The sequence below is a fragment of the Phascolarctos cinereus genome, unplaced genomic scaffold, assembly GCF_003287225.1.
Source record: "Phascolarctos cinereus isolate Bilbo 61053 unplaced genomic scaffold, phaCin_HiC Scaffold_4;HRSCAF=312, whole genome shotgun sequence".
In the NCBI taxonomy this organism is placed as follows: Eukaryota; Metazoa; Chordata; class Mammalia; order Diprotodontia; family Phascolarctidae; genus Phascolarctos; species Phascolarctos cinereus.
Window position 1 is genome coordinate 572,679,462 of NW_027555847.1, and position 15,254 is coordinate 572,694,715.

At 42.4% G+C, this 15,254-nt stretch overlaps 1 protein-coding gene and 1 long non-coding RNA gene across 2 annotated transcripts in view; one reads left to right on the forward strand and one right to left on the reverse strand.

Moving 5' to 3' along the window:
* Nucleotides 1-11,794, reverse strand: part of LOC110201142 (uncharacterized) — a 53,987-nt gene extending 42,193 nt beyond the window's left edge. The window contains exon 1 of the long non-coding RNA XR_002322400.2: nt 11,632-11,794. This is a non-coding gene — a long non-coding RNA (uncharacterized LOC110201142). The remainder of the gene's footprint in view (nt 1-11,631) is intronic.
* A 53-nt stretch (nt 11,795-11,847) lies between these two features.
* SLC22A23 (solute carrier family 22 member 23) overlaps nt 11,848-15,254 on the forward strand; it is a 267,653-nt gene continuing 264,246 nt past the window's right edge. The window contains 1 exon segment of the mRNA XM_020976653.2: nt 11,848-13,380. Coding sequence (XP_020832312.1) covers nt 12,703-13,380 — 678 coding nt within the window. The 5' untranslated portion in view covers nt 11,848-12,702.

Genomic DNA, 15,254 nt, shown 5'->3' on the forward strand with positions numbered 1-15,254 from the left:
ATATATATTTCTTATATCTCTAACCTCCTAAGATAATTTAAAATAAATTATTTTCAAAAATTTCAAAACTTTATGATGATTTCCACTCACCCCCCCCCTCAGTTATAGGACTATAAAATGTTTTTAGAGGAAAAAAATGTGCTGGCAGTAAGTACAAGGATTTCATTGCCCCCAAGAGATTCTATAGCCTAAAAATATAAATAAGTTTGAAAATAAGGCTCCTATTGGTTCCATTTAGTGGCTCTGCCAGTCTCTGGCCTGCTTAGATATCATGTTCCTTATTTCTCAAAGGACTATGATACTTGAATAAACCCTTAGTCAGTGGTCGTCTTAATCTCAATTTTCCCAATTCATGCATAATTCATGATCTTTCTAACACTACTTTTCCAATATATTTACTTCCATTTTATGATCCTTACTTCTGATATAGATTCCTTAGATATATCCTTAATTCAGCAGCTACTCCATGAAAGTATTTCATTTTACATATCTTGTCCTTCTGACTGATGTAATAAACACATAAAAATATTCTTTATTTAGAGGTCACAATCTTCCCTCTTTCCTGGACTTAAATGGTGCTATTTATTTCACACACATGCATTTGGTAGCCTATCTGTAGTTCCTACACTAACATAAAAATTATGGAATTTTTAGGGTCCCTCTGTTTCTTTAGGATTCAGCTCAAATATTACCTTCTGCATGAAACCTTTCCTGATCCCTCCAAATGCTAGCAACCTCATTCCCTAATTACCTTGGATTAACTTGTATTTATTCACTTAATATTCACACTCCATACACATACTTAGCACAGTGTCTGACACACAGTAGATGTTTGATAAATGTTTATTGAATTATTGAAATATATATATATATATATACTTGCTGTCTCTCTAATTAGGATTTAAGTTGCTTGCAAAGAGGGATTGCTTCACTCATTGTACTTGTATTCCCAGTGCCTAGCACATAGTAGGGACTTGGTAAATGTCTACTGATTGATTGTTGATTGAATTCATCAAGAAGGCTATGGAGGCATAAGAAAAAAGCTGCCAACAAAAAGAAACAAAGAAAGAAAAAGAAAGGAAGGAAGGAAGGGAGAAAGAAAAAGAAAAAGAAAGAAAGAAAGAAAAGAAAGAAAGAAAGAAAGAAGAAAGAAAGAAAGAAAGAAAGAAAGAAAGAAAGAAAGAAAGAAAGAAAGAAAGAGAAGGAAAGAAAGAAGGAAGGAAGAGAAGGAAGGAAAGAAGGCAGGCAGGAAGGAAAGAAGGAAGGAAGGAAGGAAGGGAGGAAGGAAGGAAGGAAGGAAGGAAGGAAGGAAGGAAGGAAGAAAAACTCACTTTGGCAAAAAAAAACACAATTCTACCCCAAAAAGTATATATTAAATCAGGAATTTTAAACTGGAAAAGAAATTAGGAAATTAAAATAAAGAACATTAGTTTTGGAAATGACTTCAGAGATCATTTATTTCGTTTTAAATGTGGAAAACATGAGAAATCTGAATCCCAGACAGGTGAAGATACATGTCTAAAATGACTGGCTAATTGATTTTTAAATGATTTTTAAAAAATCATCTTTGGCTTTGAAAAATGGCCTTCACATCATTTGAGACCTTTCTCATAATCTTGGTAATAGCATTTTATGCATATAAAAGACATAACAGAGCCTTAGCTCCATCAGAAACTTTTACAGATATTTGACTTTGATCTTAATGAATTTTGACATTATTAGAAGATACGTTTAATTCAATTAAGTTAAAATCCTTTCATTAGAATGTCTTTTTAAAAATCATTTATTTCTTCTCTGTTTTTAATCAGCTTTGCGTCATTAAATCATCACCTGATTATAACACGTTATATAGAAACCTGGATTTAAGAGGCAGAGCCAAGATGGCAGAATAGCGCAGTGAGCTCCCATCCACAGGAAGCAGTGCAGTGAGCTCCCATCTACAAACTCCAGAACACCTAGGACACCCAAACATATAGAAAATTCATTAGATCAAATCCGGACAGAGAAATCCAGAAAAAGTTACAGTGAGTCATTCATCCAGCCCAACCTAGCATAGGGATCAGACACTGAAGATGGGGAACAGTCAGATGCATGCCACACAAGGACCACCCAGAGAGAGGCTTGCAATAGAGCAAGAAAAGAGTCCCAGACCCATATAGAGCACCATTTTGGGTCACTGCAAGGCGGAGAGGTGCAAACTGGTAGCTTTGTTTCCCATTATCCAGTTTTGATTCACAGATCCAGAGTGGATTGAGAACGGAACATACACAGGTGATCAGAGTTTCTGAATAGAGAAACCCTGGACTGAGTATGGAAAAAGGAGGAAATTCAGTGGCCAACAAGAGCAATGGTATTACTCAGGCACTAGGCACAGATCAGGGTTTTACTTCCAGCATCTAGCCCAGCCAGCAGTAGAATAATGAAGACAGGAATCCCAGACCAAAGAGGAACCTACATTTCTGCCACTCTGACCCAAAATATTTCCAGCTGGATGGTAGGGGCAGAGTTCAGTAGCAGCCTGTCTGGAACTTGCAGAGTTCAGACCAGGGGAGCAGCAATCAGATGTTGCTCTGGATCAAAACACTTTGGAAGCACTGAAAGTTTGCAAGTCCCTAGCCTGTACCTGAGAACCTGGAATAACACAATACCTCAAGAAAGTAGCAACAGGACCAGCCCAGACCTTCCAGGAGCCAAGATGGTGGAGTACTCAGTAAATTGCTGCAACTCTCCCATACTCACCTCCAAACAACCATAAAATAGAGCCCCCAAACAAATCCTGGAACAGCAGAACCAGCAAAAAGATGGGGTGAAACAATCTTTTAGCCCAAGAAACTTGGAGGATCAGTAAGAAAGGTCTGTCTCACTTGGGTGAAAAGGGACTACAGTCCAGGATGGGAAGCATCCCAGCAAGCCAGCAGCAAGCCACACCTCAGCAAACCAAAGGGAGATCCAATATGGTGGAGCAGGCAAACACCAACCTCAGAATCCCCCACATGCCAGGGGAACCAGCAGACTCCCTCTCCAAGAACCACCACATGTATCAGTGTAGCCCCAGCAAACAGGCATCCTGCAGTGGCCAGACCTACATGGGCTGCAGCATAGCCGCAGGCAAATGGGTACACGCTAACCCTACAGGTGCCTAAGCAAATAGGCAGCAGCCAGCCAGCATGGCCTACCAAGCTTCAGTGGAGCCCTGGGCAAACAGGCAGCCTCCAGAGGCCAGACTGCCACTTGCTTCAGTGGAGCCACAGCAAAATGCAGAAATATCCCACTGGGCCTCAGTACATGCCAGATACCACCACTACTCAGCACCAGGTAAGCCGCCAGACCCCTACAGCCTCCAGCAGTGCCAGAGAAGCCCTGCCCTACCCCCATCAGTGCAGCACCAGACTTGTAGGTCCCCCAGGGGCCTCAGGGCAAGATCAGTGCAGCACTAGGTAAACAGCCAGGGCCTGTAGCCACTAGCACAAGAAGCCAGAGATAGTGCCTCTTCCACTCTGGCAACAGAGCTCAAATTTAAAAGAAAGGAAAAAGAAAAAAAAAAGGTGATTAAAAACAAAACAAAAAAAGAATCTGACTATAGAAAGTTATTATGGTGACAGAGAAGATCAAGACACAAACTCAGAAGAAAACAATAATGTTAAAATATTTTGGCAAAACCCAAAAGAAAAATGGGAAATGGTTTCAAGCCCAGAAAGAACTCATGGAAGAGCTCAAAAACGAGCATAAAAATCATATAAGAGAGGTAGGAAAAAAATTGGGAAAAGAAATGAGAATGATGCAAGAGAATTATGGGTGGGGAGAGTGAACAGCTTGGAAAACTGCTTAAAAAGTAGAATTGGACAAATGGAAAAGGAGGTACAAAAATCCACTGAAGAAAACAACCCCTTAAAGAGTATAATTGGCCAAATGGAAAAGAAAGCACAAAAGCTAATTGAAGAAAACAACACCTTAAAAGTTAGAACTGGGCAAGTGGAAACTAATGACTCTATGAGACATCATGAATCAATCAAACAAATTCAAAAAAATGAAAAATGAAGAAAATGCAAAATACCTCATGGGAAAAACAACTGACCTGGAAAATAGATCCAGGACAGACAATATCAGAATCATTGGACTACCCAAAAGCCATAAGTAGAAGGAGGGCCTAGATAGCATTTTTTCAAGAAATGATCAAGGAAAACTACCCTGATATCCTGGAACCAGTGGACACAATAGGCATTGAAAAGAATCTACCAATCACCTCAGGAAAGAGACCCCAAAATAAAAACCCCAAGGAACATTATAACCAAATTTCAGAACTATCACGTCAAGGAAAGAATACTACTAGTGGCCAGATAGAAACAATTCAAATATCAAGGAGTTATAACCAGGATCACACAGGACTTGGCAGCTACAACATTAAAGGATCAGAGGTCACGAAGCATGATATTCAGGAGGGCAAAGGAGCTAGGACTACAACAGAGAATCACTTACCTGGCAAAATTAAGCATAATTCATCAAGGAAAAAAATGATCATTCAATGAAATAGAAGGATTTCAAGCCTTCATAAAGAAAAGACCAGAACTAAACCAAAAATTTGACGTCCAAGATCAAGACCCAAGAAAAGCAAAAACAGGTAAAAAGAGAAAAGAAAACATAAGGGATTCAATAGAGCTAAACTGTTTCCATTCCTACACAGGAAGATGATACTTGTAACTCTTAAAAATTGTATCACTAACAGGACAGATAAAAAGAATATACATAGAGAGTACAAGCATAAGACGAATTTGAGAAAATGACATAGAAAAAATTAAGGGATGAGAAAGAGGAGTACAATTGGTGCAAAAGGAAAGGAGAAGTAGAATGAAGTAAATTATCTCAAATGAAGAGGTGAGAAAGACCTATTATAATGGAGGGGAACATGGGAGAGTGGGCAATGGGCACCATTTGAACCTTACTGTCATCAGTACTGGATCAAAGAGGGAGTGACATACACGAACAGCTGAACACAGAAATCTATCTTACCAGACAGGGATGTAGGAGAGGAGGAGATTAAGTTAAGGGCAGAGGAGGGAGGACCAACAGAAGGTAGGGCAGAATAGGGGAGGTGGTATACAGAAGCAAAACACTGGTGAGAAGCAAAAGGGTGAAAGGAGAGAAAAAGCAAACAGGAGGAAGAATAGGATGGAGGGAAATACACAGTTAGTAATCATAACTGTGAATGTGAATGGGATGGACTCTCCCATAAAATGGAAACAGGTAGCAGAGTGGATCAAAAACCAGAATCCTTTAATACATTACTTATAAGAAATACACTTTAAGCAGAGAGACACACAGAGAGTAAAGGTAAGGGGCTGAAGCAGAATATATTATGTTCAGCTGAAATTAAAAAAAAAGCAAGAGTAGCAATCCTTATCTTAAACAAAGTAAAAGCAAAAATAGACCTAATTAAAAGAGATAAGGAAGGAAACTACATCTTGCTAAAAAGTACCATAGAAAATGAAGCAATCAAATTAGATTAGCAAGGAATAGTCTACCTGTCAGATCTATGGGGAGGGGAAGAATTCATGACCAAACAATAGATAGAGAACACTGTGAAATATAGAATAATTTTGTTTATAATAAATTGAAAGGCTTTTGTACAAACAAAACCAATGCAATCAAGATTAGAAGGAAAGCAGAAAGCTGGGAAACAATTTTTACAGCAAGTATTTCTGATAAAGGCCTCATTTCTCAAATATATAGAGAACTGAATCAAATTTATGAGACTACAAGTCATTCTCCAATTGATAAATGGTCAAAGGATATGAACAGGTGGTTTTAAGATGAAGAAATCAAAGATATCTATAGGCATATGAAGAAGTGCTCTAAATCACTTTCGATTAGAGAAATGCATATTAAACCAACTCTGAGATACCACCTCATACCAATCAGATTGGCTACTATGACAAAAAAGGAAAACGATAAATGTTGGAGAGAATGTGGGAAGATTGGGACACTAATGCACTGTTAGTGGAGTTGTGAACTGCTCCAACCATTCTGGAAAGCAGTTTGGAACTATGCCCAAAGGGCAATCAAGCTGTGCATACCCTTTGATCCAGCAATACCACTACTAGGTCTATATCCCAAAGAGATCATAAAAAGGGGGGAAAATCTTATATATACAAAAACATTTGTGGCAGCCCTTTTTGTGGTGGCAAAATACTGGAAATTGAGGGGATGTGTTGAGGGCCAATCTTAAGAGTCTGACAAGGGTTTAAGATCCGAGGCAGAGCTTGACCTCTGCCCAGGCTTTTACCTGAAAGGGCTCAATGATTAAGAGGTATGGCTCTCCAATCCCTTCCTGATTAGGAGGTTCCTGAAACATTCCTTCTCACTCTTTGAACCTTAGATTTACACATTCACTCCTCTATGCAGGTGGCGCCAAGGCGCCTGGGAAAACCTTGGAATTTACAACCCAATCTAGGAACCCTGATAACGAGGAAATTTATGTTGTCACATCCTCAGCAGATGTTCTGGGGAGTATCTCATGGGGAAGACTCTTTGAAGTTAGGCTAGATTTTCTCTATATATCCTGTACCCTCAGATGAATAAACTGAGTCAGTTTTCTGCTCCGCCTGGCCCATGTCTCAAGTTTATTTCATGCCTCTCCATTCGGTGTACAATCTGGTTGCGGGCAACAGGGATGCCCATCAACTGGAGAATGGCCGAACAAGTTATGGTATACGAATATAATGGAATACTATTGTTCAATAAGAAATGATGAGCAGGCAGATTTCAGAAAAACCTGAAAAGACTTGTACAAAACTGATACAAAGTGAAATGAGCAGAACTAGGAACACACTGTAGACAGTATGAGAAACTGTGTGATGATCAACTATGGATAACTCAGCTTTTCTCAGCAATACAATGATCCAAGACAAGTACAAAGGACTGATGAAGGAAAATACTATCCACATCCAGATTAAGAAATGTAGGTCAAAGCATTTTTTTTCACTTACTTTATTCTTTCTTCTGTTTTTTCTTCCCTTTTCATCTGTTTCTTCCATGATTGTGATGAATATTTTGAACTGTTTTACATGATAGCACATGTATAAACTATATCAATTTTTCAGAACAGGGGAAGAGAGGGAGAGAGGGAGAAAAAATTGGAACTCAAAATCTTGTAAAAAGTGAATACTAAAATTTTTCTTGCTGTACAATTGGATAAAATACTATTTAAAGTTTTTTTTTTAAAAAAACCTCACATAATGAGCTATTACAGTAGCAGGGATGCTTAAGACACAAATGCAGAAGAAGAGAATAACCCCAAAACATCAACAAGCATTACCTCAGAGAAAAATAGTTTGGGCACAAATTCAACTGGATTTCCAGAAGAAATGAAGCAAGAGGGTTTTTAAAAAATAATTTTTAAAAATACATTTTTTTATAAATAGATTGAAAGTTCTTGAGGAAAAAAGTTGAAAAAATGAGAGCAATGGAAGAAAGAATTGGAATGTAAATTAACAGCTTTGCGCAAGAAGTAAAAAACCTTGTCCACGCAACAAACTACTTGAAAATTAGAACAGACCAAAAGAAACCAGTGACTCTGTGAGGCAACACCAAATATTAAAACAAATTCAAAAGGCGGGGAAAAGTAAGACAAACTGAAAGGTATCTCAAAGCAAAAATATCTAGTCTGGAAAATTGATTGAATCAATGGGCTAGCTGAATGCCATGACAAAAAAAAAAAAAGGAGGGAGAGAGCCTAGATGTGGTGTAACTCCTGTTTCAAGTGGGACTCTCCTTATTGGTGGAGGTAAAGGCCCTGCCCAGTGTGAGGGGTGGGAAAGAGTTGTTGACAGACAAAAGCTTCAGTTCTCAGCCAGTCTTCCTTTGGAGATCGCAAGTCTTATTCTAGTATAGAGTCAAAGGCCAACACCACTACACATCACCAAAAGAAAGACTGATGATGATGAACCATGCTCCCCACCTCCTTCAAGAGAGGGGATAGATACAAGTTGAAGAATGAGATCTGCATTTTCAGTACAGAAATTTGTTTGACTATGTGTATTCACTACAACCCCTCCCCCCCAACTGGGGAGGTGGGGAGGTGAGAGAGAAATTAATGCTTATTAATTAAAAATAATTTGATTTAAAAATAAATAGAACTAGGGTCAGAGTATTGCACTTAAGTCCAACTTTCACTCCTTACTAATGATAACATATACATGATATGCATATACATATATATGTATATATATATATATATACATGTAACTAACTAGTGTGATCTTGAGCAAATCATTTTACTTCTATTTCATTTAACCTCTTTCTCCATTTATAAAATATGCTACCTGCCTTGGAGGTTACTACAAGATATATTATCTAAAAATGTCTATTTTCATTTAAGCTATTTCTATTTACCTGCACCAAGGTCCTATTTTGATGCCTCACTATCATGTGGTATGAAGGTTACTCTGAGTTCTCCAGCCTTATGCCACATGGAGTGCATGCTCTGGCAGGTTCTGTCAAACTGGAAAGGATTTGAGTCTAGCCAGGTGCCAGGTGTATACTTGTCACGAGGACTATCCTTAGCTCAGTTCAGGAAGGTTGATCATCAGGTTGATGGCAGGATAGCGATTTTTTTTAAACCATAGGATTATAGATTTAGAACCTGAAAGAGACCATCTAATTCAACTTCATTATTTCAAAGATGAAGAAACAGACCCTCCTCTGACTTCCTGATCACTGCTTTTTCCATCAAACCATACCACCTCTTTCTACTTGAGTTAAAGTGGGATCGTGATTTGTATTATCAAAAGAGAGTATCCCATAGATGAAAATACAGATTCCTAAAGTATTGAGTTTAACTTCAATTCCATAATATGAATTTTAATAGAACTATGAATACTCTGAAATTTAGTATATGCAATTATAGATGTTAGAAGTGGATTATATTTTGTGGTTTTTTTTCCAGTTTTCAAAAGTGAAAGAAAATGGGTTCAATGTATCACCATATGTTTTCACTGGTATTCTTTTTAAACAAAAGAAACAGTTTGCTGGCTGGTACACAAAGTACTTGACAAAGGAACTCTTTTTGCCACATGTAAAAAAACTATGTTCAAAGTCTGGAGAATAAATGGCATTTTAGCTTTTAGTCATTTTAAATAAGTAAAAACCTTCTAGAACAACAGCTAAGTTTTTATAATATTTATTTTGTGAGAAGATATATAAATATAATTGATCTGAGATTTCTTCAAGCAAAGTACTCCCAATACTCCTAATACCGGAAACTTCTTCCTTCAATAAAGATCTCAACCTATCTGTGACCTAACAGTAAGTTCCAGGGAGTTGTGAAGAGATCTAAGGATACTTGTTACTTTATGGGAAAAGGAAAAAGGATAGGCACAACTCACCCTGCTAGGGTTTGTCAGCTAAATTTAGGTAAATGAAATTATTTAAAGCTATTAATTTTCAAAAAATTACAAAGACAAATACAATGCTTACACACTAAAGTGCTGACAGTTGAAAAGAAGTCAAACTATTCAAAATTATCACTGACAGAGAAAAGACCATCTCTGCCATGTGCACAGTGCCCATTATCTTCATACATATGTTTTTAAATATGATTTCAGTACCCATTTCCCTAGTGTTTTCGCAGTTCTTTAGGCCTTAGTGAGTTCTTCCTCAGCCTCTGAATTTTCTTCCAGCTCCTGTGGGCTCCTGCCACCTTCTGTTTATCTAATCTCTTCCTTCCAGCCATTCAGGGAAGCCTGCGACTTCCCCCCACCTAACAGGCCATCATCAGAAATATTTCATTTTTCCAAATATATTCATACACCAAAACAAAGAAATGATATGTTTCAGTAAGGAATCTTCAGTACAAATGTGCTGTAAATAATAAAATAAATTTACAATTTAAAAATGTACATAGCTTTAAAAAAATGTTCTTTTGACAACTGTTGCAAGGGTTAGAGTGCTAGATTAGAAGTCAATAAAACCTGGGTTCAAATTCTAATTCTGCTATTTACTACTTGACTTGATCTTAGGCAAGTCAAGATCTGGTCTTGCTCCTCCAGGTGGGGGAGGAGGGTCAGGTTAGACCAGGTGATGGTGAAGGGATGGGATATTGCTTAGTTCCTTTAACTGTAAAATGAAGGGACTGACCTTGCTGGAACTCTTTTCTATCCATATTTCTTTGCATTTACTTTAAGGGTAGTTGTTATATTTCTTTCAATAACATAAGCTCCTTGAGGGCAGGGGCAGTTTGATTTTTTTTCTTTGTATCCCTCTCCTATAACAGTGGTTTGCACATAGTAGATGCTTAATAAATGCTTGTTGAATTAAACTGAATCTCTAAGGTCCCTCTAAACCCTATTCAGAATTGCTTGTGGAAAAGAAAATATATTTATCTCACAATTTTGATCCCAAACTGAAATATAGCTAGATTATTCCACCTAAGACTTCCATTAATAAACTTAGAATGTAAAAACTGTACAGCATGTAGGGATTCTTGGGTGAAAGGTCCTACATAATTACCATTTGTGCTGTGCTCTGAGGACAGTAAGAAAAAATGCTAATGGAACTGTGAGCCAAAAGAATTGATATCTATGCAGTCTTGTTCAAGGCTGGGGATTGTGAGAAAGCAAGGAAAACAGGGTGTTGGTAGCTTGTGCATGCGTGCATAAATACATATATAACTTCAGTCTGAAAAGGGACTTCAAGCCATTTGGCGGGCAATCATAAAAAATTACAAAATTAACATTTTATGAAAACAAGTCTTTAAACATTAGCCTAAAACTATCATTGTTCAGGTGAGAGATGGAAGTGTTGGTAGTTTAGTAGTGTATGGGAGTGTGTGTGGCATAATTGGAGATTTGAAGAAGTACATTCACCCCTCCTTAGCTTGTTGTAGCCACAGATTAGCAATGACGCTGAACTTGCTAAATGCACCTCTGTCCCTTTTTGGTATATATGGACTGGCATCAGGCTTGCAAAAAACTAACCCTATCAGTGGAAAACAGGAGAACTGGCCAGCTGGAGGCAGACAACATCCTCTCCCAGCTCAGAAGCACGCTTCTGTAGGTCCTGGAGAGGGAGGAACTCCGGCAAGCCTGTACACACCTTTGAGCTGTGCAGAGGTCAAGGGGAGAGCTGCAGGGAGTAGGACCCAGGCATATCTTGGGGTGAATAGGAAAACCAAGGCAAAAGCTACGGCACAGAAATCACCCACATAATTGCCCAGCCGGACTACTACAAAACCCTGCAAGGCAGACCTTGAGGCGGGAGCAAGTCTCCTCCTCCTTCCCCTAATTCACACTCTCCTTTCCCATTTGGCCTCTGCCTCCTCTCCAATGCTGGCACCCTTTCCGAGTCGAAAAGGAGGTATCAGCGTTGGGGGAGGGGGCGGGGGGGCGCACTGTTCAATTCCTTGGGTTTGGCAGAATCAGGGTGTTCTATTCCCCATTCTTCCGTTCCCCCTCCCTCTGCTTGCCCCCCAATCCCGCAGAAGGCGCACGGCGAACTGGAGGTGGCGCTGGCGCTCAGGAGCCGGGAGCAGCAGGTGCGGCCGCCGCCGCCGTCGCCGCTGTTGTACCTACACCTCGAGAAAGGAAGGGAGGAGGAGGAGGAGGAGGCGCGAGTCCCGGTCCCGGGGTGGGAGCTTACGGGGTGCGGGGGCGGGGGTAGGAGAGAAGGAGACTGGCCGGCTCTGCAGGTTGGGATCCGAGCTCCTCGCTTCCGGGAGGCGTCCAGAGCGCAATCAAGAAAGACGGGAGGGGAGTAGAAGGAAGGAGTGGAGCTAGCTCACGGGCTCCCTCCTCCCTCGTCCCTCCCCCGCCCCGCACCGCCCCCTCCCCCGTCACCACCCCTCCCCCCCCCGGGCTGCACTCGGGAGCCGGCTCCTTCAGGGTGCAGCGCCGCCGGCTTGCAGAGCGGAGCGGAGCTCGTCTCCTCCTTTCCTGGCTGCCGCAACCTAGCTCGGCTCCTCCGGATCGCGGGTCCCCGCTCCTAGAGAAGGAGGAGGAGGGGGAGGAGAGCCTTCTCGCCGCCCGTCCGCGCTCCCCGGCCAGGAAAAGCCGATGTGCCGGGGCCGCAGACACTGCGACTGCAGCGGCGGTGGCAGCGCCGGTGGCGGCGGCGGCTAAGAAGCCGGGGGAGCCAGGCTGTGGTCCCGTTTCCCGGGAGTCGGCCTCTCCCGCCCCCCTGGAGCCCCTGCCCGCCGCCGGGGCGAGAGGCACGTCCGTCCTCCGCGGGTGGCGGAGCTGCTGCAGCCCGGGCCGAAGAACGGGCAGGAGCAGCAGCGGCAGCGGCGGCAGCAGCTCCGGCGGCGGCTTCGCTCCTAACCCTTTCGGCTCCTAGGGAGGGAGGGGAAGCTAGAGGGCAGCGGGTGTCCGGCCCAGGGCGACATAGGCACGGCTTGACGCATAGACTGACCTGGGGCTAGGAGCGCCACCGGCGGGACGCAGCGGCCGCTTGGCTGTGTGCTTCGCGATCCTGTACTCATTCCCGGGGAGGAGAAAGAGAAGGAGGAGGAGAGAGAAAGGGAGGAAGAGGGGACGAGGGGAGGTGGGGGTATCTTTTTTTAAAAACACAGATTTTTTTTAAGCCCAAATTGGCATTGCCCTCTGGCCCGGGCAGGCAGGGCGCTGGAGGAGGCGCCGCGGTAGTGGCACCGGTGGTGGCTGCCTCGCCTCCCCCTCTCTCTATGTGCATCTCTCCGTGTGGCGGGTCGCGAGGATGGCGATAGACCGGCGACGTGAGGCGGGAGGCGGCGGCGGGCCGAGACGCCACCAGCCTCCTCCGGAGGAGAACGGGTCCCTGCCGGCTGGGGAGGCTGCGGCTGCAGCAGCCCCCCTGGGAGGTCCGCCTGTCGACGTAGGGGACATCCAGACCCTGCCGCCTCTCCCGGCCCCCGGGGCCCCGGGGGGCGCCCCGCAGTCCAGCTGCTGCTCTTCGTCCTCAGCACCTAGTCTCCTGCTGCTGGACTACGATGGGTCGGTGCTGCCCTTCCTCGGGGGGCTGGGCGGAGGCTACCAGAAGATGCTGGTGATCCTCACCTGGATCCCGGCTCTGTTTATCGGCTTCAGCCAATTCTCGGACTCTTTTCTCTTGGACCAGCCGGAATTCTGGTGCCGGGGGCCCCAAGAAGGATCTGGCTTGGCGGGTGCCACCACCACTGGCAGGGTGGGCATCGGCGACTTTGGGAACTGGACTGGGACTCCGGCAACCTTCTCCACGACCACCTGGAGACCGGTGAGCAACCTGAGCAGTAGTAGCCCGGGAGGAGCGGAGGTGGACTACACGCTGCCTCTGCAGCCCCCTCCGGACAAAGAAGACCTCAACTCCAGCAACTGCCAGTGCCACCAATGGCACTACCGCATCCGAGCAGGTCTCGTGCAAAACGTTGTCAGCAAGGTAAGGTTGAACTGCGTTGAACACCTTTCCTTCCCTTTATTCTCTGGTGTCCTATTTGGGCTCCTGTCCCCGAAGCTTAATCTCTGTAACTAATTACCTTTTCCTTTTCCTTTTCCTCACCGCCCCCCCCATCGTCCTTCATAGCATTTCCACGATCCCCAAATATTTTCTGCGTCTGCTTTCCCCACCCCCCTTCCACCTCAGTCAATGAATGGTCTGTGAGCCGCGAACACTCAACCTGAACAACCTGGAGAACTAGAACTAAGGGACCATAGGGCCGAAAATGAGGCTATACTTGCATGTGCATGAGTACCTCGCCGACCTTTCTCTTTTCTTCCTTCCTTAGTAAAATTTCCTTCTCTGTGAAATAAGGGTCCTTGGGCAGATATGCTATCTTTTCCTCTTTCTCCTTTCCTTTCTCCGCACCATCCCAGCCAGGGACAGTGCACCTTTACTCCAGAGGTACTCAGTATTACACTCCCTAGCTTCTGTTAGTGTATGCTTTGGAAAGAGACCCCTGCCCCTTAAGGGAAAAAAAAAACACTGTTGCTGTGTTATCAAGCTATTTTAGGTACTATGTAACAAAAGTCACAAGGGACCCTAGATGGGTCAGTCCTGAAAGCTCACTGCCTACTCATGATTTTGTTCTGGAGATACAGTTCATGTGTATGCAACTGTTCCTCATATCTTCAACAGATAACTATTTATGAAGTGTAGCATTTCCTTCCAAAACCACATTTCTATTCCAGAATTTGAATGATGTGTATGAATGTACATATGCATGCCTGTACATTCACATCTGCATGTGCATACATGTGTGTAAACATACACTGCTGTTTATATAGACATGTATATATAAAATTTATATATATGTGTATGTACCCACAGAGACATAGCTGAGAAAGTGTCTAAGTTTCCTACATGAGCAAACCCAGAGAGTATTATTTAGCTGAAGTTGTCAAAAAAAAAATCTGTCCACACATCTTTCCCTCCTTACTGTTCCCTCTTCTAACTTTAAAGTAGACAGTCTCTAGTTGGTCTCAGTGTTTATTTTTAAGTTCTCAAGGTTTTCAATGTTCAGGTGTAGGGTATACTTGTAAACCTCCTAGAAGTCTCAGTTTTCCATCCCACATTACTCTTTGCCCATATACACAGTCGTCACTTGAATTTATATACAGAGCAGAGAGTCCTCATTTTTTTTCTATGAACTTTAAACTTTTTACTTTATTGAGGAGCACCTTCACCTGATGAAATACTATATTCTTTGTTTAATCTTAACTGCCGTACTTGTTGGCAGATGCCTCTGAGAGCCTATGGTTTATTAGGCCTGTGCCTAAAAAGGCAGAATATTAAATCAACTATGATAACTGTGTTACACAGCCATAGTTCTCTTTTTTACTTAAAATATGAAAATTCTCCTCCAAGTAGCACTTACATTTAAAGGTAAATATTAACTTCCATGCCCATATGTGCAATTTGAAAGCTTTAAAATCCAGATACCAAGATAAAATCCAGCCATTCGTTATAGCCAATCTATGCATGTATCTTCTTCATGTTAGTAAACAATTGTAACTCATGGAAGTGTAAGATGAAACTCTTACATCATCATCTTAATCATGCCCTTAATCTTGTGCTCAGTGAGCTCGGTGAAGATGATTTATCCTATGGGAACTTTGTTTGGATCAACTGTACCTGCTTCTTGCAATTCTGCTTAGCTTTGCAGAAGCTATTTACTAGAGTGGTGGGCCTTTTATTCTCTTTGTGCCTACCAAACCTTGTTTAGTGTTTCTTGGACTCAGCTTTTATCAATGGAGAAAGCTTTTTTCTTACAGCAGGAGACATAGGTGATTTGAGGAAAACGTGTGTCTATAGTG